Here is a 27,033-nt window from a genome sequence, read left to right as displayed (position 1 = left end):
TCCCGATGAATTCTACTCGTTTCGAGCAAAAAGAATTAAAGTACGACATATAGACAACAATTCCCTCCGCCTAACGTCAATTCTCTCCGGTGGAAAACCGAAAACAGAAGAGTAGAGATCCTCTCCTCCTCCTCTCGGGTAATATCGTCGGCGCAGTAAACTCGATAAGAACGCTACCGTAAAAAGTTACGGTAGCTTTATTTTATTACGAGAATTGGTGCAATCCGGACGGATACGTTCAGGGATAGAGTTATATAGGGTGATTCGGGAAAAAAACCACAATATCTGAGAAGAACGTATTTTGGGGATAAAAAAGAAAATAAAAATGTTTTAATTATCATATATCCGCTATTAAGGAAGTAGCGTGTTAGCAAATGTCTATCGAATAATTCAGAATAGCACATATGCAATAGAAAGACGGAAACATTTATATTTTGTAATAAAATATATATTATATAATTTAAAAAGTCTCTTATATTTTTCAACTTTTTTGAAAATATCTCTGTCCATTGAGGTGCATTCATTAAATGCATTCATCTATGAATCTCATTTATGAATCGCACATATAGACTGAAAATGTATAAATTGAAAAAAGATTATTTATTAATTTCCGATGCGTAAAATTAGAAAATTATGCGCGGATAAATTAGGTGCGGATCTCAAATCGTCACATTTTATTTTGGTGAGCTGTTATTCTTATAATTAGAATATTTCTAGACAGAAAAACTTGACTTATTTATAAGAGCGATAATTTAATAATAATATCGTACTTAAAAATTTATAGTCAAGCTTAAATTATAAAAATCTCTTTATTTTAATCTCCTCGCATATGAATATTAAACGCATTTTCCAAAATAGCAGGTTTCTTCCCGTATCACCGTGTATAAGATTCATTCGCTACGTTGCGGTTCGGTCCGCCGCTGCCGATCTCGCGACCTCGCCTCTTGCCGGCGGCTCTTACTGTCTTCGGGAGCATCAATCTTACTGAAGCGAATGCACTGTCTTTGGTCGCGTGAAAAGTGCTCCTCGTCGCCACATCGCGTAGCATCCGCAGAAAAAGCTTCAGCATTGCGGGAACGGGTTTTGCGCCTTAAAAGCTTCAGCCCGACGAGGGACGCGATGAGAACAGTCGGTTTGACAGACGAGAGAACGAGTTAACGCCGAATTATCATAAAGGAGATATCATCTCGGCGTGCACTCTTCTGATTTCAGATTTAATTTCGAATAAATCAAATACAATTAAGAAATAATTGCGTAAAAGAGTTGTGTCAAATTTCTATATTGCTAGTGAATTTTTAACTTTAATTTCGAATGAATTATGCTAAAGAATGAAGAAAAAATCCGATTTTCCTAAATTACAATGTGAATATTACATTGGTAATATCAATTATATCTCGATATATTGAAAATTATAGTCATATTGATATATATGCAGTTAAAACTTAGTTCTCTAGAATCCATTTAGGTCAAGGTATTTATCTCTCCTCTTGCGACATACATGGTACATTACAACAATCGCGCGCAACACGTTGATAAGGTAAAGACTTCCTTTACATAGGGTCTCGTTAACGAGGCCGGAAAACGATTGTCGCGGAATCTCCGACGTCCTCGATGCGTCGTTCCCCTCCCCGCGATGATCACGTTCTATGTCAGCTAGGCTATCACCATGCATTTCCCGGAAATTTCGCAAAGAGTAGAGAGAGAGAGAGAGAGAGAGAGAGAGAGAGAGAGAGAGAGAGAACTCGAAAGATCTCGAGACAAAGGTCCGCGACGACCTGACGCCTTCTAAGGTGCATCGCGGTGTGCATGCGCCAGAAACGGAGGCGCGGAGCCACCTGGACACCGACGAGGCCACCGACGAGGCACCGGCCGCGAGAGAGATCTCTTCTTCTTCTTCTTCCTGCCTTTTACGGATTTAGAGATACGTGTACTTGCTGATCGCCGAATCTCGTCGCATAAATTTTTTTCCGCGTCCCTCCGCGCGCACATTCTCTCATCAATTTCGAAACTTGACAATAAGAGAGTTGACGATTTTTTATTTAATTTCTCGTAGAGAAACAAATCTCTGATTAAGACGAATCACATCCAGGAAAGAGTACAAATTTAGAATTTCGAGAGCTTAAACAAGTTTAAGCATCTTATGGGCACGTGATTTGCAATTATTTTTTTAATTGCATTTCTTACACTCTTACTCTTAGAAAAATAAAAATTTTATTTTTATAAGTAACAATTATTTATATAATTAAGACATTTTCGTCTTAATTTGGAGTGCTACGATTAGCGGGCTCGGAGATGGCTTAGAACTTGCTCAACGATAAATCTTCGAAACGGAGACTTTCGGCGATTGACGAAGATCCGCCACGAGAATCGCGAGACCGTAGAGCGTCGCCGAGAAGGGGATATAAAGAGAAAGAAAGAGAGAGAGAGAGGGAAGCGGTTTTTCAAGCGATACACCATAAACGGCCGAAGACAAGGCTGACTCTAAATGGCCGCGGACGGGAGCCGCGAGATGCCACGTGTACGCTCGTGCTCATAAGTCCTGACGTAGCCCGCGCCAGGCTATCTTTTCGACGAATCGTCGTCCTTTTTACGTCTCTACGCCGCTGAAACGGGCTGCATGCTTGCTCCTCGTGGTGAACGAGCACATGCCACGCGAGACAAAAGATGGTAAAATGAACATGTACACGTACAACGCGACCTTCGTCGTATGTTAAGTGAATGCACCTTTACGAGAAAAATTCGGGCACGATACGACATCGCGCGAAGTCACCTAATCATAATCTATTCATCTCTCGACGATGCTGAGACAATCGTGGGATCCGAGACGTTCACGAAATGTAAAGATGACTTGTAACGATAAAGAAGTAGAGAATTGTAGTAATATATTGACATTTAATAGATGATTAATAATGTTTAAAAAAATACAACATTTAACAAATTAAACAAAAATTGTTAAATTCTTAATTAAATTTTTGATTAAATTCTTAATTAAAAAATGTACATTATGTACATTAATAATGTATCGACATTAAGAACATTATTCTCACTTGAAAAAGTTATAGTTACCAAGAATTAATTTTTCAGGAATCGCAATTAATCCCTTTGGTGCATATAAATCTCATAATATAATTGCACTGATTGTGCGCGAGTTTTGATGCGTTAGGGTAAATATACACTAATGATAACTCAATGCGCAAATACGGAAATATAGAACGTGATGGATAGGAAACGTAGTCATATTTGTGTGTACTAAAGCGCAAATTCACGTTTGGAGCAATTAATCCAATAAAATGTAGCCCACACACGACGTAGCGAGTACATGGCGCTGTTAGATTGCGTCAATTTACTTCTTCGGTGGAGATAAATTACAAGGAATAAAAAATATTGTTTTAAATTACATGGGTGTTCTGGAAAAAAGTACATAGCGATACTATATGCTGAAATTATTTTCACAAAAATAATCGATTAACTCTTGTAACATAAAAATAGAAAATTTGCAATTTTATCTCTTTTCCATTAAATGTGCGATATAAAAGCGTTATTTTGAATAATGTAAATGATGAAAAAATTGGACCTTTAAATCATACATTGATATTTAAAATAATCGCGATCAACATCGACAGCAAGTTAGTCTCGTCAATTGTCACGCTCGAAATCAAATGCGCGATCGGACGCTTTGGCGAAAATATAGGCGCATAAAAGATGCAAGGAGCAACGAGATGTGTGTAGTGTGTATATGCATATGCACGCGATCGGGGAACGGTCCTTCTGCATATTTGATCGCGTGGAAACGCTTCGTTACGCTAATACCATCAATATCGACGTTTAGCGCGGAACGCAAAACTGTCAATGCGACAGAACTGAAATGCTCGTTATCGATCACGCGTCGCGCAACTAGTGCATCATTATTAAATATAAGTGCGTATGATTTATTTATAACAAAAAAAAATTATCGAAATAAATATACGCATGTACGCGCTGACGTATCGCTTTTATTATCGAATTCGCGCTTTAGTCGAGCTCCTACGTAAAGCTTCTATAGGGGAAGACTCTACCGGAAGAGGTATCGCGTCCCATTTTGAAGAGAATGTAATCAGGTCCGACACGTCCGGAAGTCTACTCGTACGTGCCGACGCAAGCTCGTAAGGAGCACCTTTGTACCTAAGGTACGCAAACCGGATGCACAACCGCCTCTTCCGTGTTCTTCCTCCGTTTGCCCAGCTGCGGTACGCGAGATACAGCGGTGTAGAAACAAACGAGGAATTTTGATTCGAAAAATATGTTTCGGAATTTAAATAAAAGTATTCACATCTGTGTTTTTATAAGATTTTGTAAGACATGATTTAATGGTGGTAATTGAACGTAGAGTATAAAATTTATGGTGGTGTATAGTTGTCGTGATATCTCTTCACTCTTAAGAAGAAAACCTGATTGATTTATTCAAAGAAGCAAAAAAGCGGAAGACGAATCAATTTAAAATTATACGAGCTGGATATAACAAAATCTCATAAGAATTTCACATAAAATCTATAGTATTTACTTTTTCCGTTCACATGAGATATATAGCAAAATTTATCGATTTCTGATTTCATGGACAAAATTCACGACAGATAGAAACAAGAGAACAGAGAGCTTATCCCGCAATCAGTAACATGTGGTGTGCCCGATATATCCTATGCGTATAATACACATCTATAGTGTGTATTCTCTCAGAAACCGCAGTGTTCGATTCTGTACATTCGCTCTTAATTATCGCGATAAATACAAAATACGATATTACAATGAAAACTTTATTGCGAGGAATTCTAAACTCTCTGTTACAAGGCAACAGAGCTATCATGTAATTGCACACGCATGTTACCAACTACATGATGAGTAAAATTGAATTAAATTAAGATAATTGTATATATAAATGATAAAGCCATCAGACACAAAAGCAGAGTATGCATTGTAATTGCCACAAACTAATTATATTAGAGTCGCGCAAATGATAAAATTGCAGGAAACAATTCCCGAGGTGATAAAATTCCACGATGCATTCTATACATAGCAACTGCAAAGCATATAATGAGTATAATTAAACGAAATTAACATGATCGTGTAAATGCCACCAAAAACAGTGTAATTGTAGCAGATGGATCTTTTCTATTATATTATTTTGTTATTCTTATCTTTTCAAAAAATATATTCCTATATATAAAAAAATTTCTATTTTATTTAGATTTTTATTTTATTTAGATATCATCTATATTATTTATATTATTTATATATCTCATAAGTATGTATATATAAGCAATAATAAACAATAAATTTTCTTATATGTATATACATATGTATATTTATATATAACATATATACATATATATTATATACATATATTTAAGAGTTCTCCCCATGCAATAAGATTTAATTAAATGATCTGAGCAAAATAAAAGATGACAAAAGATAGCTTATTTTTTAAGCTTATGACTTATCTCTTATTAAAACTTAAGGACACCTTGTACATCTAGGCGAGTAAATAAGAAAATTGTACGAACAACGCGATTTTTTCGGACATGTGAAAACCAGGCATGCTTGGTACATCTTTACCTTCGTCTCTAACTCTTTCGATCTTTTCACCATAATATATCTTACGCTGGTATTGAATGGTCCCGTGATTCGTGTTGATAGACAATTTGCCAATTTCCACCTTATTCCATCCACCAATCCCCTTCCAACATTTTCTACCAGCTTGTGGTCTTTTCCAACGATTCTTTTTCTCAATTGCTCACGTCGAGTATACTTTTCATTTGGATCCATGAACGTTCTATTCATACGCGTATAAAGATTCTTACGCTCGGAAACATATGTGAAACACTCTCTCTTATCCAGGGTTTTATCGTTTGTTAGTGAAAATTTTGAATCTTTTATTCGCTGATGTGACTGGAAATAATCTACGGAAGATCGAGAGCACTCAAACAATACGGAACAGATTGTCATTTTTATGGAGAACATTTTTAGTGAAAAGTTAAAAAAAAATTATTTAATTACACTATATCTGTTTAATGCTGTTAATTATTGATTGTAAGTCTTAGAAAAAAATTTCTTGTTTTGAGTTCTGAATTTTTCTGTGAATTTATTCTACAGCCGTTACTTTAAGTCAATGTGTTAGTTATTTATTGCTAATAGAAAAACTAAACTCAATAGAGAAACTAATAATGAGTGCATTCTGCGCATCGTTTTTTTTTTACTGATTCTTTCTCATTTAACTCTTACATATATCTAGAGAAAAATATATAGTTTTCAATTTTATTTAAAAATTAATTCAAATTTAATTTGTAACATAAATTTGCCAATGTATAAATTTTGATTTGACTCTGAAGTTTTAATAAGAGATAAATTAGAAGCATAAAAAATTAATTTTCTTTTGCCATCTTTTATTTTATTTAAATTATTTAATTAAATCTTATTGCATGAAGAATGCTTAAATATACATATTTCCGCATAGCATTTTATGCAAAATAATCTTATTTCTCAATTCACGGAGTTTAATTTCATATATTTCTGTCATGCACAAATTTTATTCTTTCAAATTTAATATTTTCATTTATAACTATCAAGTAAAATAAATAACATAAAAGATAAATAAACAGAACGAAAAATATTTCTAACGATATTTTTATTATCGACGAAAAGTGTTGGTCATAAAGTTACCATCATTTTCATCTAATAATGGACGGGGTAATATTTTTCGGCAATATTTAGAGTATTTGATGAGCGGAAATATACCATATTTATGTGATAAATTATTTGAATGTATTATTATATTTTATGCAATCCCAATTATTATCGCGCAATATTATACATCGCCTAATTCATCTACAGAATGAGACAGTTGTGTCAACACAGCGAGCATTTGCAAAATAAACGCACCGTATAAAATCACCTTCAGTCGAAAATTGTCATCCGCACGATAAGCCGTATCTGTTATCTATTACTATGCATACGCGTCGCATCAGCTTTCGTGATCATTTAAAATATCTGATAGCCAGCGCGCTACCAAATTTCGCATGAGCGGCTCCTATACCGTCGATGTAATTTGTGGATTAAAGTCGGTAGTCTCTAATTATTGAATTAGCCTTGTTACTTGATTAATTAGTTTAATTACCAATTTATGCCTTCGTTTCGCATATTATCCTCGCGAATTAGAGAGCACAGACAGATCTCTCCATCGACGCTGGTAATATTTCAGTTTTTAGCATATCATTTGGTATCTCAATTTCGTAATATTTGGCGATTCTATTTTTGGGAAAATATTAATTAATAACAACGTTCGAAAAGCGCAGTTTATTTTCAGCTTCGTAAGCGATCATAATTTTGCGCAATGAAAATATTATTACATGTAGTGAAATGTTTATTTCAAATTTATAAAAGCTATTATCAAAATAAATTGATTGCAGTGAAATTGCAACGGTTTTGTGGTGAAATCATTTTTTTCGGTACTTTACCGATTTCGCGTTGCAAAAATTATACTCTTTATAGTAAATAAAAAATTTATAAATGTAATTCCAACACAAAATAGTCCCTTTTTTGAAAATTCAATGTAGAATTTAAAATTTAAATTTAAATTAAAAATAAAGCTTTAAAATAAAATGCAAAATAATTCGAAATAAAATTATATATATATATATATATATATATATATATATATATATAATAAAATTATATTAAGTACAATATTTTTTAATCCGCGTATATATAATAAATAATATAATAATATAATGTTTTTTTCACCTTGTTGAAAAATTATAAATTTAACTTTACTCCCTTAAAAAGAGTGATATACCGACATCTATTGGAGTCACCCTAAAAGTAACCACCCCTTCAGCAAAGTATTGATAGTTGAAGTTAAAAGATTCAATACATGATTATGAGTTAATTTTTTATTTTAAAAATAATATAAATTTATTCCTTTCAACAAGATTAATTTTGCTCAAATTTTAGAAAAAAAAAACCATATTTTTGCACTGAATTCTAATTACATTTTGTTATTAGAATCCCTTCAGGGAAAATTTACGTGACTAGCTGCGGATAAAGTAGAGATTCTGTGCCAGGAAATTCCCTTTCAACATCCCTTCAGCTGATCGGGATGCAGCTCGATTATTAGCACTCGGTGTATATCCTACCGTCGAGTATTTACTCTAAAAATTTGTGCTTTATCGGATACGAATCATCATTTGTATCCGATAAAGAATTACAGGATTTTCCAAGGGACTTTAACATTGACAATGAATACAATCCCTTAAGACTACTAACGTCCCTGCTCCTGTCTCTACGACAAAATGATAATAAACCTCCATTCCCTTTTCTTCCGTAATTCCCCCTTTTAACGATAATCAATGTTATTCGTCAAACAATTTCGACACGCCCGTATTTTCGATTTCCCTCGAAAACATCGAACGCGGAGGTTTTCATTTAGGCAATCAAGCAAGGAGACAGAGAAAGCGCAGAAACAGCGGGGATAAAAATACGGCGCGAATGAAGGGCGGTCTCTACGACGTGACACACGACTTCGTACGCCGCGAAAACGCGTTATTCAAATTTTATATTCGATTATGCAAATTAATGTGAGACGCATAAAACTGTCTCTGGAATTTGTTTGACGGTGAGAGGCTGCCCGTGGGGGAAGGAACGAATTTTATGTTTCTTCGGAAACAAAAGTCTGTCGGCGCCAATCTATCTCTTTTCCTCTCTTTTCCTCTTTCTTCTCAAATCTGATCTCTTGCCATCACCCATCCTTTGGCTCGCCGTCGAAACTTCTGGCGATATGTTCCTGTTTCGCAGAAGAGGCGAACGAGGATATGCAAAGGGGATAAAGAGAGGGGGGTTGATTCTCTTCGACACCGTTGTGCATATGTCTTCCGGAAACGGGAAATATTGCGTCGGGAATGTTGCGAGGCATGTTTCCAACTTCGCGACTTCCGTTGTGCTGCTAAGCACCCCTATCCCGCTTCCCGAACTCGTTCGCTTCGGGATGGCAGTTGGCGTACATTTGCGTGATTATATTTCTAATCTGTCGCATGATTGCGAATAAAATTTTAAATAGAATCTTACTTTTAACAGAGACTTATAAAATATTTATGTCTTGACAATAACAAAAAATTGTGTTTTTATTTATTTATGTTAAAAACTCTGACATTAACAAGTTGCGATTATAAAAAAAATTAAAAAAAATTGTGAATAATAAAAAAACTCACACACATCTTTTTTTTCAAAAGAGAAATATATTCTAAATTCGCGAAAATAATTTGCAAGCAAGAATGCGCTTCTACAAAGACGCCCTATGTATCTCACCGAATTTCGAGCGGGAGTATTGAGAGTATCTTGATGTTTTACACGTCGAGGACGGATTTCGATGGCGTCAGGATATCCAATTTCAACGCCGACTAGAATAAAGCGTGATATCGCCCCGCGCGAGTGTGATGGATGCATTTAGATTGCGTTCAGTAAATCGAGTTCAACGTAGACGCTGCTGCGGCGTTCCGCAGAGAGAGGTGAAGGGAGGAAGAGAGAAAGAGAGAGTGAGAGAGAAAGAAAGACAAAGTGTGAGAGGGAGAGATAGAGAATGAAGGGATTTTAACGAAATCGCAGTGATGCCATGCAAATGGCCCGGTAACAGCTTCCGCGCCTGTATTCTCCGCGCGGCGGACACGCCGACTGTGTTGTGCGCGGCGCGGCTTAACTCAATTCCATACATATTTTAACACCGGCAAAACCGTAAGAAAATTGCGTGATATGCATAAACGACTTTGCAAACTCGGTTACAAAATGGGGATTGCGCGTCCGGTGTCACGCGCGCGACCCCTCCACGCAAAATCATTTCGAGCGGGGTTGTTACCGGGAGCCTTTTTCCTGTTTGGTCCCTGATAACCGAGATAGATATATTCGCGCTTCTCTTATTCTTTTAGCAATCTATAATACCGAAATAAAGAGATCGATGAGTCTACTAAATAAAAATGCCTGAAAGCAACAACAATCGAAAATTCAACAAATTTTTGCATTCTATTGTCAAATTAAAATGTATATGCCTTTTATCTCTTCAAAATCATTAATCAGCTTTACTTGTTCTGAATAGATATCCTGCCTTTATATATTTCTTCTCTTTATATATCAGTAAATATTCATCATTTTAAATACCATAAATGATTACAATGGTAAATATGTCGTGTAAAATATATATTAATAAATATATTATGCAACATGTTTAATATTATATACAAGTTGTCACTGAGCTCTCTGATAATACAGTGAGGCTTGTATTACAAGAATAAATTCGCATTCTCCTGCTACAATAAAATTCCAAATGAGCGCTTTGTATTGTTACATGTCACGCGTGTACACGTGCGTACCGAGAATGAAAGAACGTTGAGCTCGATAACGATCCGACCCACGACCGTCCAGCTCCAGTCGCATCCGGAGGATGAATCGGCCTGGCACGGCGCAGCAGAGCAACGTGCAGCGGCCACATTAAATTATCTATCGCGCAATTATTCATTTATGCTTATTCGCCTTGATACAACCCGCGGATCTTGAATTATTACCGGCTTAACCGGACTTTTAATTCTAACGTATTACCATACTTATCGTAGCGTACGAGCGATTCGCGTCTCGCCGAGCCGCGCCGGGTCACTTTTATGACGCGCCTTTTGCTAGTAGCTCTATAATAAGAATTTCGAATGTATAATGTCAAAAAGAATTCTTCTCGATATTTATAAAGAAGCTTGTCGTATACAGTCGATCAATTTTATCTGCCTTGCATTTAGAGTATGAACCTACAATGTGGTTTTCCGACAAAAAATTTGTTAATGATTTTATTAATCTTATTTTATTTTTCAAGTATTATTAGCATTTTTAGAATTTAGTTCGAAAACTTATTCTGTGTGTTGTCAGAAACGTTTCATAATAAAAAGACTCTTTATATATAAAAATATAAAGAGCAAATCGTCACAATATTCCCCCTATTGAAAAAATATAATTTTATACGAAAAATGTTATTTAAAATTTTAAAAAATAACAAATTGCGCGTGAAAAAGAATCATATCTTCTTTTCGAAAATTGTAATTCCAAGAAGAATCTATTTTACGCTAGAAAGTCGACAAGGAGAATTTGGATCTCTCTTGTGCACAGCATCCACGGTGGTTGGTTGCAAGGAAGGCATATTTAGTACATAAATCAAAACCCGAGTGGCCCTTGCTGGAGGCTAGGAGTTTATATGCTAATATAAGGTGGAGCACACTGTGCGCTGGTCGCCATCTTGACCGCAATGTAGCGTCTTGGGAATTTACAGCGTAAAATGTTCCGAAACACGAGATTACCAATATGGTTATTTGCTTATTTCTCAAAAATAAAATTTTATATCTTTCAAAGCAAAATTTTAAAACGTTTTAAATCTTTTGAAACGCACATTGCTTTTATTTTAATTTATCTATCTGATAAAATAATGAAATTCTAAACAAAACTAGATATATTTCAGACAATTGCAAATTAAATTTAATGAAACATCAGCACACATAAATGCTAACTTTGATAGTATGTCTTAAAAATTTATAAAAATAGCTATATAATTATGGGAACTTATATAATTGCTTATAAGAAATAATTTTGTGCATAATTTTCTTTATTGTTCTTAATTTACTCTCTTATAGAATTTTAAAACTTTAATAGAATCATAAAAAAGGACATACAAATGTATACGTATAATTGTCCAAACTTTATCATAGACTCTTTTAAGATCAGATCATAGAAATAGCTTTTTGTAAAATTATACAGTGCACAAAGACAAAGAAAAATTACAGAATGTAAAACAGGCTGAGCGAGCAATCTGTTCGAACGAGAGGAGAACGTGCATGGAATTTTTTCCAAATTGCACGCATCTAAAGTACCTTTGCGTCACGCTCGTAAAAATGAAAAACGATTTCTCGAGTCCGGCGTGTGTTTTGTATGCTAATACAAAATCGAGCACACTACGGGCTCCGCCATCTTGACCGCGATAGCGTCTTGCCCGGGGTCCAAGGGGGGAGACAAGAGATGGCAGAAATATTCTCCACGCCCGAGATTACCAATATGCCCGCGACACGGCCAGTACATTCTTTCTCGGTGAACGAAAACGGGGAATGGAGTTACCGTCTAGATATTTCCGAAACTTGGCGTGCTCGGAATTGAAATATCTCGCCTCCATTTCTGCGTATCGAAAAGTTTTGAAAAGTTTTGTCGAGATGGTCAATGAACTTTGTCGACTTTCTATGACAGATTCTCTTTTTCGCAAATATGTTGAGCAGCGAAAGAATAATGCTATTTTTATCTCGTTTTACTTCAAGAAATATGTTTGTTTGTTTGATACATATGATAATTCTTTTATTTATATTCTTTTATTCCCTTTCTAAAAAGTGCATGTAAAGTCGATTCTCGCATGTATTGTTGCCGTTGATTGGTTGTCTCGATTCGCGTTGTGCGTTATATTCGTAGTATCGAGAGGCTGTCATCGCGAGGGATAGCAGTTTGACAGTTTGTTCAAAATAAAATTAAATAAAATAATATAATGTTTTAAATAATATTTTTAAAAACTTTAAACTCGATTAATATTTTTGACAATTATCAGCTGATTTCTGTCAAAAAATATTAATCGCGGATAAGACATTATAACAATATATTTATACAACATATTACTGTTTTAATTTTTTACCATATTATTTTAAATTTTAATTAGTAAATTAACGCTTTATTAATATTTGTTGACAGAAATCAACTGATAACTATCAAAAATATTAATCGAGTTTAAAGTATACTATAACATATTATTTAAAACATATTATTTTATTTTATTTTATTTTGAACAAACTGTTAAACTACTAACCCTCGCGATGACAGCCTCTCGATGCTACGAATATAACGCACAATGCGAATCGAAACAATTAATCAGCATCGGAGATGCACCAATACTTGCAAGAATCGACTTAATGTGCCTTTTTTTAGAAAGGGATGTTATAATATTTTAAATTCGATTAATATTTTTGACAATTATCAGAGCTGATTTTTGTCAAAAAATATTAATCGCGGATAAGATATTATAACATATTATTTAAAACACATGTTACTATTTTAATATTTTCAACATATTATATATATCCCCATTACCGCTATAGAAATATTATAAAATAAAGAATTTCTCACTCACCGATACTTTACACGGCACTCCCGACACGACGCGTGAATCGCACTGTGTATCGCAATGCTACCTGTAACAAATAACATACATATATTAGAATAATCTTATTATTTCGCATTACAACATACACAATATAAATATGTAAGCTAGAATTAACGATAGATATATCCACGGATCATAACACATTCGCGCGCGCGAAAACAGATTAAATTGGGTTATGTTGGCAAGAGATTTTGCATCGAATTTTTCGCGAAATATGCGTTTTGAACAATTACGACTACATATTAACGTTGAAATTATGATATGCGATTGATAAATATTACAATACAAAGGTTAGAAATCGTTTCTAACGATTATGCCTACTAATTAATCACAACGGGATGCAGCTCCAACTGCCTGAGCTCGCGGCGTTTCGGTAATGGCCGAAGCTAATTCAAACATCGGCAACTTTATTCTAATAGCGCGCGCGCGATACTATATGTATACATGACTTAATATTAATAATTAATTAAAACTCGAAGGAGATTCATTCAAAAAGATATAGCTTTAGAAAGAAAAAATATTAATCGAGAATAAGGTATTATAACATATTATTTACAATATTACGTATTACTATTTTATAACTTTTACCGTATTATTATTTTTAAATTTAATTAGCAAATTATAACATACACAATATAAATATAAATAGGTAAGCTAGAATATTTAATTAGCAAATTTTATTAATATTTTTTGACAGAAAAATCAGCTGATTAAGAGACATTGAGAGAGAGAATATTTCTTTCTCCGCAATAATATTTTTTCTCGTATTCATAGAAATGTTTTCGAGATGTCTTGTGTATTTGAAGCTTGATTATTATAAAAAATAATTAATTTGTTATATAATTAATTTGTTGTATAATAATTAATTTGGATAATTTGTCAGTGTATCTACCGAGCAATCACAACGTCTGATTAATGTCTTATATTACTACTGAAAAAAAATGTATTAAAGCTCTACATGCCATATATGATTAAAGCGTCAGCTGATTAAAGCGTTAATTTACTAATTAATTTTTAAAATAATGTTATAAAAATTAAAATAATATAATATGTATTAAATAATAGGTTATATAATACTTTAAACTCGATTAATATTTTTGACAGTTATCAGCTAATTTCTGTCAAAATATATTAATCGAGAATAAGGTATTATAACATATTATTTATAACATATTACTATTTTATAACTTTTACCATATTATTATTTTAAAATTATTATTTTAATTAGCAAATTATAACATACACAATATAAATATATAAGCTAGAATACTTAATTAGCAAATTTTCGCTTTATTAATATTTTTTGATAAAAATCAGCTGATTAAAGCGTTAATTTGCTAATTAATTTTTAAAATAATATATGTTATAAAAATTAAAATAATGTTTTAAATAATATGTTATAATACTTTAAACACGATTAATATTTTTGACAGTTATCAGCTGATTTCTGTCAAAAAATATTAATTGAGAATAATATATTATAACATATTATTTACAACATATAATTATTTTAATTTTTTACCAAATTATTATTTTAAAATTTAATTAACAAATTAACGCTTTAATCAGCTGATTTCTGTGAAAATTATTAATCGAGCGACTGTCATCGCGAAGGTTAACAGTTTTGACAGTTGTTTAAAATAAAATTAAATAAAATTAAATAAAATCTTTGAATAAAATAGCGCGCGCGCTTGTGTTGTCTAGTTTAGTTATAAAATAAATGCTGGAGGTGCACCTCAACAAAATTGCGAATTTTTATAATTATCAATTCAAATAGTTAAATGTACTTTATAAAATTGGAAGCTGGAGATGTAAAAGCGATGCTACCTGAGATTCAACTCAAAGCTCGAAGAGATCCAAACGTGCTTTCTTTGGCAGCCTTTAGCAGCGGCGTTATGGCAAACGTTTAATTAAACTTCTAACAACGTGTTCCCCTCTCCCCTGCACTCTATCCCTGTCGCGCGCACCCTTTCTCGCGACTAAAGGGTTCTCTCCCGGTTGTTATGCGCGAGTCGTAGAGAAATCCAACCCCGTGTCGTATCACGGCGCCGTAAAGACGATTGCCGGTTTGCTGCGCCGTGTTTCGTAATATGCGGGCATCTTCGTGTTCGTGTTACGACCCGCCGTTTTCTTATCTCGACCCGGACGAACATGTCATCTGCTCCCCGGCTCTTTCCGCACCACCAATGACTTTCGTCCGACTGCTACCTTCCGGTGACAACGGAAGATCTGGCTTCCTCGTAACGAAATTTTCGCAAGTACGAAATTATAGTCGGCGAACTTATATAACATTTAAATAATTAAATAGATGGCTTATTTAGAATTGTGATTAAAAATTCTGCTTTGAACGTTTACATATATCTATTTGTTTATTTCATTCTAAACAATATAAATCTATTGAGGGCTAGCTGTTCCAACTTCTTGGTAAATTTTACCCGACAGATAGCACATCTTCGTCTCTTTTCAGATAAATTTAAAAAAAGACGAACATATGCTATCTGTCGGGTAAAATTTACCAAGAAGTTGGAACCAGCTCTAAATTTTATAAAACTTAAAATTTTCTAAAATCAACATGCATAGAATGTAAAGCTTCAATGATTAATTATATAATCATAAATACTTGTAAACAATATAACTTGTCTGCAGGAAAAGCTACACCAATTGTAAGAAAAAGAACGTATAAAACCTATTTTCCGGATATGAAATCGGCAAAGGAGATGAAAAGATATAATATAAATATTGTCACTGTAAATGTTTTATATATACATTTTATTTAAAAATAAAAATATTTTAACTGGTGCAGGCCTTTTAACTAGAAAAATAGTTTTTTCATGCAGAAGCCTTAATCTTGTACGCATTTCCGGTTAGGTGGCGACAAGTATATTTAGCTTCCGCTTGTGCAACGGTGTAGCCCGAGGAAAAAATTCTTTAGCCGCTTAAATAAAAACGATGTCGGCGGGAAAACCGACGGGGGTTCGCTATTTCCATTTTTCATCAGGATCTCGGTAATACGAGGGAGTAGAGGTGCTGCGGCGGCTGCTAGGACGGGAACGGAAGGAGAGAGAAGGCGGAGAGAGAAGGCGGAAAGAGAGGGCGGCTTTGGCAAGGGCGGGAACGGGTGTTGTATAAAACCGCTCGCGACATTACCTCCAATATTCGCAAAACGGATTCTCCAGCAGCCGCCTCATCCCGCAGGGAGCGCATCCGCCTGCCCCCTCTAACCTTTCCCTCTCAGTCCCTGCGACCCTCCCGCAGCCCTTCACGGTCCGCCACGGTGGTAATGAGGTGGTTTCAATTCTGGCCTCGGGGCGCACACCCCGGCCGGTGGTGTAGGTGCACCAGCTATTGCCATGTAAATGTCCAAGCGAGAGGGAACGATTGCGCGAGATTGATAGGAGGAGGAACAAGAAAAGGTGGATGAGACTTTCGATCCATCCGCGAGCCGTCGCACCTGCACGAATCTCTCGAGAATCTTTCCGTAGATAGTTGAAATAACTGCGGAAAGTGATGGTAGAGAAGCGCAACAGTGTGATAAACGCGCATAGTTTATCGCGCAAGAAGGAAAACTAACTTAAAAGCGCTGTCGCTTTCGACCGTACTCATTCTAAACATTCTTGAAATATTAATTATTTATTCACATTAAACATAAAAATTTGAATATTGATTGAGAATCCAAGATCTGATATATAATTCACTTTAAACTAACAATGAAGCTAATATTATAATTCATTATAATAATTTTATTAATCGAAAAATATCAACGAGACGCGAGATGTCTATAATTCTACATAGCAAAGCAACAATATGAACAATCTCAATTTTTGAATCGAACTCTCTTGCCATCCCGATCGTCAAACAACGGCATAACGCTGAGCGTTTTATTGTCACAGGCCAATAGAAAGCCGTATCGTGTAATCTTCGAACACTCTCTCAAACTTTTCACCCCGTTATCGTCGCCGTACCGTCGACGACTGGAACTTCCACAAAGAAAGTTTGCCGTTAAGCAGTACGCCGTCGTAGCGAAAAGAGGAGAAGAGGAAAAATAAAAGAATCGCGCGAGGAGTTCTGAAACGAGAGACTCGCGAGAAATAAAGTACTCGGTGTCACCAACCACGGATACTCATGGTTCTTCGTTGCCGGACCATGGAGGGGAGGGAATTGGAGGACGGCCACCCTTCAAAAATAAATCGCGAAGGCGCCACGACTCATAATTTAAACTAGCGCAGTTTCGGTAACTAGTTTCTCCCCTTTCACACGGATGAAACCAGAGAGAATGACGCGAAATCGGTCGTGCGACGGAGGAGAATGAAGGAACTGTTCGCTGCAAGGCGGGTAGAAATAGGTGCTGCCATAACCGACGGTTGTAAAGCGATTCACGGTAAATCGTCGAATGAGTTTATTGCGCTCATTGACCGCCAACCCCCGAAGCAGAAGCGTGTGCAAGTTAAAATCGTTGGACTAGATACGATTCGCGATGACTTGGAACCGCTCGGTTACACCAGTACCGCGACCAATATGGAACCACCGACGGTTCCTTATTTATTCTCCTCATCTCGCCAGAACGAATTTTGCATCTTCAATTTTGAATAAAAAATGTCAAAGCACATATAAATTCAAAATGTTAGATTAATATTATTATTTTATTAGCGTTTTATATCGCAAAGTATATATTAATGAGAAAAATATATATAATATAATATATTAATTATATAATATAATTTCTAATTCTGAATCAATAGTCTTTTAAGGAAACTTTTTTGTAAATTTTAACAATATTTTAAAACAATATATGTATATATTTATATAATTTTATATATAGAGAATTTATATTATATTTTATATAGAGAATTTATACAGAGAGGCCTCCTCAAAAAAGGAGTAGAAAAAAGTTCATTTATTTCTATTCATATCTAAAATTTAAAAATGACTCTAAAATCACCAGTATGACTGAAGCAGCTAGTGTAAGGCAACATTCAATTATTATATGTTCATAAGCGACGCGCTAGTCATATAGGTCATCGTATTCCCGCTTGAAAGACACTCGCGTCATCGTCGAAAGACCTTTTAGCGATTGGGGCCATGTATCTGCCTGAGTCGCCTGAGTTATCACGCTATAGTTCCGGACGGTTCTCCAAGTAATTGAAACGAAACTTTCCGCAGTAAGTGCCGATAACGCGGCTACATTGCGAGGAGCAAAGAAAAAGCAGCGACGACGAGTCGGGTGTGATCGACGGAAGTTGGCGACGCGGCCTCTGGTCCAGGACATTCTTATTATCCCCATCCTGGTCTCCATAATCTTCGACTGCGAATCGAACGGTCGGCCGTTCGCGGCCGAGCGTTCCCCATTAATGCGCGCGAATCGTCCGGTAATTGAATAACCCGTTATCACGGCCTTCTACGTGATTGCATCGAGCGCGCGGCAGCGAATCGCTCGCATTTATCTGCTTCGACAAGAACTTCGCGATCGAAGAGCAACGGCGAAGTGCCGAAAATCGCCGCTTTTTAGCCGATCTCTGGGATGTGTAGCCGGCGACTTAATCGAATCTGAGTTATACGGCCGAATCTCATCCTCGGTTGGTGTTACACGCCGCAGATAAGAGGAGAGAGAGAGAGAGCGAGAGAGAAATCAACCGAATACTTTAATAATTCGAGAATTGATTCCTATGCTAATCGAATTAACGCATTGTGATTGAAGATGTCTTTTACGTTCAGCATAAAGATACGCTGTTAAAAAACATTACGAGAAAAGATATATAATAGCAGAGAAAATTATTTTTAATTTTTTCTTTTCCGGATTTTTTGTCTGGTCGTAAAAAGGTCGTAAAAAGTAAGCGACGTTCACATATATATCTCCGACGTACGAGAAGAGATTATTTCGCGACAACCGAACGAAAGATGGAAAAACAAGCGTCTACGATTCCGTCATCGAAGTGCGTTTCCTTCGTTGAGCAATGGCGTTCCATATTTTCGTCGCGAACGTTACCGAGGGACGGCGGCGGATCTATAAGTATTTTCTCAGATTGAAAAGCTTTCGGCATGAAATATGGGTCAGAGATATGGGCGCGCGCAACCCTTCCTCTCGCTTTAATGGAATTAGTATTTAATACTCGAGGGACCGGCGTACGCGAAAGGGCGTTCTCTAAAAACTAAGTGGATCTGTCCCGGGCTGGGTCGGGCGGCGAACACCACGATCTCGTTTATCGGTATTGCCTTGCAGAAAATTTACTACTCGCTACAACCTTCAAATTACAAAAGCCGTGCTGGGAAAATAACAGTCGAAGAAAAAAATTACCGGCTACTGCGACCACCATCACGGTGACAAATCTTTGCTTCCACCGGCAAGTCGAAAAAGAGAAATCGACGACAGAGTATCGAAAACAAGCACTTTGAAGAGTTACGATTTAACTAGTTGCTGTCGTGCATCATCTGTCTATATAGCCGAACAGAAACGAAAGATTTATTACAGCGTCCATATAAATACATTAGAAACGTGACGATATATCTTTAATCGAATGAGGTAAATTAATGAAAAAATTAATCAACGTTATTAATAATTAGGATTTTCTAGAAAATGAAAAAATATGGTTCAAAAATCGATTATGTCTCATGTAAATATGTTAGAAATATGTTACAATGTTACGATGTTATGTAAAATTAAATCAAAATAAAATAAACCATTAATCGTCTATATCTTAAATAGCATATTAAAGAGACAATAATAATTATGTCGTTTTGTACATTATCCGTTTTTTTAGAATAATTATAAATTAGCTTATCTTCGGACTTATTTCCTATCACTCAATCCTTAGAATTTCATTCTGAAAAGAAAGTCAAAAATATCAAAAATATTTTAAAACTCTTTGTCAAAAGAAGAACCATATCAAAATTCTGAAGATGAATATCAATTTTACAGAGATGGTATCTTTTATAGTATATGACCACAATGATCACGGACAATGATGACGTTGGATACGCTCGCATATCGAGAATATCTGAGCCGACCGCTAACGACGGCTTTGATAATCGGTCACAAAAGTCCATCGTGCCCCATGCACGACAAGTATTGTGCTCGCGACCCCCTGAGACAACGGGGTTCGCACCCTATTGCCTCCGACACGGACGTCTCAATTAAATGTATACGAGGCAAGTGGGGTTGATAGAGCGTTCGGTCATAAATATGAATTATCCGCGGTAAACGCTCCCTCGAGGGTGGACGGGGATCGGAAGGAGACCGAGAGTCGGCTGCGATTTTATTCTAAGACGTCAACGACGGTATCGCATCGTCAACAGATTTCGGCGTTTAATAATAACGCAAAACCGACGATAAACGGATAAAATCATTATCACTTTTACATTTATTAATGCAATATTAAAACAAATCCATTTATATTATTATATATATTGAATAGTAATATACGAATTATTAGAAAAAAAGTTATAATTAGATAAAATACATTTATTTACGTAAAATTACTAAAATCTAATAACGTGATTTATATTATAACGCGAGTTATCAAATTAACGCATCATTACTAAATTTAATAATGCAAATTATTATAATAAATATATGATTGCATGGATTTACTTAATTTAATAAAGGGAGTCGTTATAACGCGGAGTTATTACATTTATTAATGCGGTATTAACCGCTTTTCAATTGCGGCTGCTGTTTGACATCATAAAATTTGAATATTATATTGTATATTTCTAATTATATATAATATGATAAATATTGTTTAAGAGAGCATTCTTACACAAGTAAAGTTTTCCACACATTTCTGAAAAAAATTAATTCTTTCATTATAAGTTTGCAAATAATTTCGTAAAGAAAGTTCAATATGTTAATAGATTATATAGATTTTTGTATATTATATTTATAATTGACAATATTTTAATGACGATTATGTGAACACTAAATTAAAATAAAATGTGTAATACTCTACTCGCGTAAAGCTCGTATACAGCCTATTTATTTAAAATTAAAACGTAGATTTAATTAATCGCATCTATTGGCAAATGCGCGGTGAAAATATAAGTTAAATACAGTTTTCGTAATTATAAGCATCGCGCATGAAATAGTATCGATTCTCCGGCGGTTTGATTCAATCACTCTAATAGAAAAGTAATGTCGACCCTCTTCGTTGAGGCTTCTGGATTGTAATACGCCTTACGGCTCGAAGGGGTGTTTATGAAGTATGGCGATGCGTTTTAGCAGATTGGTGACGATAGCAACGGCCGATCGTAATAACACAGATCGAGCGAATCTTTGCGAATAAGAGAGAAAGTCTCATTTCCCGAGAAAATCTGTACAATAATTCTTTATGAGTCATGCGAGGATTTCGCTATCATAAATGTAACAGTCATTATAATTGTTGCATTGAATTATTTATTAGCAGTTACCTTCTTACATATTTCTAGCATCAAACCTATAACCGTTTCAACCTCTTCGTATGTTTAATTACCGTAAAATAAAAAAAAGTTCTCTCTTAAAATCTTTTGAATGAATTCAATCAATGTAGAAAAATAAATCGCTTTGCAAGTGACAAAGTGAAAACGAACAAGGAGTTAACTCGTGCACATGCAAAATCCGTAATTCACTAAATTTTCGACGTCGCGTGGAATCGTCGGTGCGGAACGTCCCGACGATCCAGAGAGTGAGAGGGTAGAAAAAGAAGGGAGGGAGAAGGGTCGACGGAAAGCGCGGTGGAAGGGCAGAAGGGCGCGAGTAAATTCGTAGGTTGAAGGCGGCGGGCTCTCTACCCTTGTGCCGAGATTAGCATAAATATGGCGTCTTAGAACGGGGCAGTTTGTCATCGTTAGCAAAGCACACGCTTCCTGGGACTCGCCCAGTCACACTCCTGTGAATCGCCGAGCTGGTGTGTATTCCCCGCGGGATACCGCAACCGGGAGTCCCGCAGGAAGGAAACCGCCGATGTAGGTTGATAGATACACGGAGCCGCGTTTCTGTGTATACGGGTAACCTCTCCTTTCCCTCCCCCTTCTGAAGAAAACCAACCTCGGGACCTTCAGGAGACAGGTATTTCGGTACCCCAAACTTCCCGAACGCGGATTCCTGCGGGTGTCGCGCTCAACGGGTACCGTGATTTAGTTGTAATTGCAATGAGCTTTCAACGCTAAAATTAATGCAGCTGCCGCCTTTCATAATTTTATATAATGACGAGAACTTGAATAAGTACTGTAAAGCGACGCGTTCGCTATATTGTTATGCAAATCTGTATCTTTTCTACTTTACGTGCGCTAAAATGGATCAATGGATCATATATTCCACCTTTAATTTTAAATTCGACTATATTTTTAAAAGCAATAATAATAAATAATAATAATAAAAAATAATAAGCAAACAACATTATAATTCCGTTCTTATATCTTGTAAATTAAAATGTATATAATATTATAAAAGAGAACTTTATTTTTTAAATAATTTTTAAATATCTTTCGTATACATCTCGCTTGCAGGTCGTATCGTACTCGATTTCTTAACAAGGTACCAATGAGATTTTCGCGATAAAAGCCTAACAATCGCATCTTGAGGAAAGATTTTTTCGGAAGAAACGAGGTAATGCTTATTCGCGCCGTTTGCACGGGATTCGAATGCGACAGGAACCGTGCGTCTACCTCCGCGCGCGACTTCTTGTCGTGCCAGAAGCATGTTTTGCCGCTCGCCCGCCCTGCCCTGGCGGGAACCACTGTCGCCCCCTTTCCCCGCCTTTGAACCCCGACGGCCCTCTCGCCGCCGCGCTTTCGGAGAATATGGATCGGCCCTGACAATATTGCCGTCGGTACCACCCCGCGTCTCCACCACCGGCATGATATACGCGGCCGCATTTCATATATTCCATTGTTTCCAAGTTTTCGGATCCATTTGTAAGATTAAATTTGTAATGCGGGAACACATATACTCACACACGTACTACACATGCACATACTCATCCGCCACCCCCTTTCCTCCCCGTGCCATCACCCTCGCATCCCCTGCCGCATCGCCACCTTTCGCTGCGCGCAGAGAGAGGCGACGCATATGGCTGACCAGCCAATTTCCTCCATACTGAAACATCGGATATAGCGGAAGATCTCCCTGCAACCTCGGTTTTCCTCCCAGACAGTGCCGAAATCTCTTCCAGATATCCATATGAATCTCGCAGTTTGAGAAAAAGAACGTAAGTGTCTAAGAAGTAAGTGTCTAAAGAACTTTAAACATTTTTTCAAGAGAGATTAAAATTTTTTTATATACATAGAGTCAGAAATAAAGATCCCTTCTAATTAAAAAAATATATATATAATAGTGATAAGAAAAACAAAATAAATCTTCTTAATAGAGCCAACATTTATCGTACTCGAGAAAAAAAAGGAGAATAGAAATTGACGAGCGATAATACTCATTTCTATTAGTGGTTTTCACAGGCTTCTGGCCAAAGACACAGTGGCCATGTATGTATATACAAGTGTAATGTATGGCGCATAAGCTGCGCGCGTTAACCAGCCACTTTCAGATTGGATAGCGCGCTTTTCGGCATATGGATTTGTCGCGGATTGACCCGCGGTTTTCATCCCCTAATGGGAAATTCATGTCTACGATTGTTCGCCACGGAGTAGCCGCTACCGAGATCACTTCGCGACTTTTGGTCCCGCGTGTAAATAGAGACAGATCGTCGCGCTATGTTCGTAATTACACGCGATTTATGAAACCGCGCTGGTTAAAAGTTGCTCACTATTTTACGCTTATTATTGGCTAGCGAGTGAGTTAATTAATTGCGGACAGAATGTAGAAATTATATACTGCAGTTTTTCTGAGAGCTAAACAGAAAAAGTATAGAAATTATTACCGTAAATAATATTATTAATATATTTATTTTTTGAAGACAAGTATTTCAGGCAGATGCAGATTCTCTGGAGTCAGTTATATAAAATGGTCAAGTTCAAGAAAGATTTATAGAACTGTAAACTGTATTATGTAAATATTTAATGAATTTTTAAATAGAAGTGGAAAAGCGTGGAAAAGCACATATATTATGATAATATGGTCATTCTAATATTGATACAAACTCTTGAAAAAATACTTTGTGTACAAATGAATTCTTTATATGTCAGGTTGTTTTTTTCAATCAGCTGTGAATGCTAATTTTGTATCATAAGATATTACATACGTATTTAACGGGGACGATTTTAACATATGTTTTCCCGTTGCGCATTTTAAATTTACAAAAGTAATAATTATAATTATAATATAAGGAAAAAATAGATTTTGACCACGAAATTATATACTAACTTCAATACACTTGGATGCAAAATTACAATTCCAAAAGTCGAAAAAATCCCCTGTGAAAAAAATGCGCAGGCGGTACCCTATCCGGATGGAATCCTCCCTCTGCCTGATATAACTCCAATGCAGAAACGAGCGGAACATGTTCCCGGCGACGATACTCGTATGAACGGACACCTAGCGCACGTTTTGCCGTACGCGCGCGAGCTCTCTTTCTCTGCCTCTTTCTCTCCGTTTCTCTCTCGCCAGCAATTGTCCACCACGAGAGCGCTGGAAACTTTCATAAATTTCGTCACAGAGCGAGCAAATGGCTTCCGGTCCAGCGGTCGGACATTGTCGATAACAGGCACATCGCCAGGGGGCGAATTCAATATCGCATTCGCACCGCCGGACCCTCCCGCACCCCTCGCTTCTACCACTGCCTGCAGTGATCCCGCCGGTACCCTCCGCAGCCACCTCGATGTGCCGGTGCCCCCTTGTCACCCCCGCCGACACATACCCTCTCCCCCGCCAGCATTGTCCCTCGCATTGTCCCGAAAGTTTTCAGCGAACCGGCATAGCAGGCTGAACCGCGTGATTACCATATGAATTAAAGTAATGTGATATACGATCGCGGGATACGTTCAGCGCGGCCGCGTTTGCAGAAGACACCTGCGGACTCAAGAACACGTAAAACGGAAAAGACGCCGGTGAAACGGAATCACGAATTACAAAAATCTGAAGCTTTCAAGAATCGTCGCCGAGAATAAAATCGAGAATAAAAGCGATAGAAAAAAATCCCATTTTCCCTGAAAAATTCAGATGAAAGTGTTTGCGAAGCGAGCGAGAGGAATAACGTTCAATTTTTTCACATTTAATCTACTAATCACAGGTGCAAAATTATTCTCACCAAATCATCTTTTTGACGTAATACTTATTGTAATGACGAAAGTTAAAATTAATTATTAATTTATAAGATTCATAATTTATCAAGTATAAAATATTTTATGTAATTGCTTTTCTGAGAAATCATCAATTTGAGATTCAGCGACTAATTTAAAAGAATCTAATTGTATCGGTCATTAATATTTTTCAAAGATATTCTGGGCAGTTTTTGAACTCTTTTATTGTTTGGGTGTTCACTAATGAACGCAAATTTGTCGCAGCTGAAAAAGCTGCTGAAGACAAATCGCGCGCAACCCTCGGTAAAGAGAGAAAGAGAGAGATAGTGCACGTGCCGTACTCCTCGATATACCGCGATATCGTCTCCCCGTTTTAAAAACGAATCCGCGATCTCCCCTCGGCGTCTCACCGTCGTTCGCCTGGTCTCATCTGGAACGATTTGGGGCCAGTTTGAAGCCGCTCAACAATGGACCGACCATCGCGAGCATTTACCGCGGCCGGCTATCGGCTTGACGGCGCGCGCGTAGCACGCGACTCTGCTTTCTGGCCGGCGCGATATCTCGATCGCAATAAATTCACATTAAACTATCTGTTCTGCTGTGGTCCCGACCGCAGCTTTAATACATCCCGTCCCCGCCCGTCCCCCTCTAAGTCTCCGCTCTATACGGAACACCCCCGCTATAACTTCGGACAGTACATCCGCTTTCCGCTTCGTTGTCGGCGCTGATTTTAATTTTCTGATTTTACGATCTTTTCCACGTCATTCTTCTTTGCTCTCTCCTTTCTAATCACAATTCTCTCATTAATATTCGATTCACTAATGTAAAAAAATATAGATAGATAATCCTTTTGCTAACACTTTCAATTGCTAAGAAAACTAATTTTTAAAGCAATCCTTTTTAATGTACAATTATTCATAATTAAATAATCTGAAATATGATATAAATAATATTTGGCTAAATAAAGCTATATATTAAATTTTTATTGATAAAATTAATAATTGTATTCTTAACGATTTTACACAATGAGTATTAAATGTTATCGTTGGAAAATCATTACGTAGCATTTACATAATATCTCCAACGATTGCAATTATTCCACTCAACTTCATTTAAAATACCGTATTTCACTAAACAAATATTCAAGCACCGAAATATGCGACGAAAAGCGGAATTAATCGATTCGAATTACACGATTCTTTCTTTCTGTTTTCCTACCATTTCTCCGACGTACTCCATCTTCCTGTTTGGCGAGCGGCAGTAATTAATACGCGTTACGAGCAAGCCTCGCTAATCTGGTGTTAGAATTGTGTTGGCGATTACCGCCCCTAACGCAGGTAAATACGAGATCGCGTAAACTCGACCGCCAGTTAAACTCGCGCGTCGCTCGCTCACAATGGGCGGCATGTGTAAGGCCGCCGCATTAATTTCTAGTAATTATCAGAGGTGTATTTCATCCGGGGTGGGTCGCGGGTCGTGTCCGGGGTCGGCCACTGCGTGTTAACGCCGTTGTTATGCCCCATTATATTGTCCTACCAACACACGCGAAATGAGGGTAAGGCAATTGCGTGCAGAGACGGGTGTCATGGCCCGCGAAAAGGCTCGCCGTGCGGTCCGTTTTGAAA

At 36.6% G+C, this 27,033-nt stretch overlaps 1 protein-coding gene across 1 annotated transcript in view; it reads right to left on the bottom strand.

The window, feature by feature from the left end:
• The window catches only part of LOC145943947 (uncharacterized), a 136,924-nt gene that overhangs the window by 66,348 nt on the left and 43,543 nt on the right, over window positions 1-27,033 (bottom strand). The window contains exon 6 of the mRNA XM_083051866.1: window positions 13,214-13,274. Within this exon, the coding sequence (XP_082907992.1) occupies window positions 13,214-13,274 (61 nt within the window). The remainder of the gene's footprint in view (window positions 1-13,213; window positions 13,275-27,033) is intronic.

This window comes from Prenolepis imparis, unplaced genomic scaffold, assembly GCF_030444845.1.
Source record: "Prenolepis imparis isolate NDT839.2.m4 unplaced genomic scaffold, iyPreImpa1.0 SCAF_12, whole genome shotgun sequence".
NCBI classification, from domain to species: domain Eukaryota; kingdom Metazoa; phylum Arthropoda; class Insecta; order Hymenoptera; family Formicidae; genus Prenolepis; species Prenolepis imparis.
This window is presented reverse-complemented; position numbering and strand designations above follow the sequence as displayed.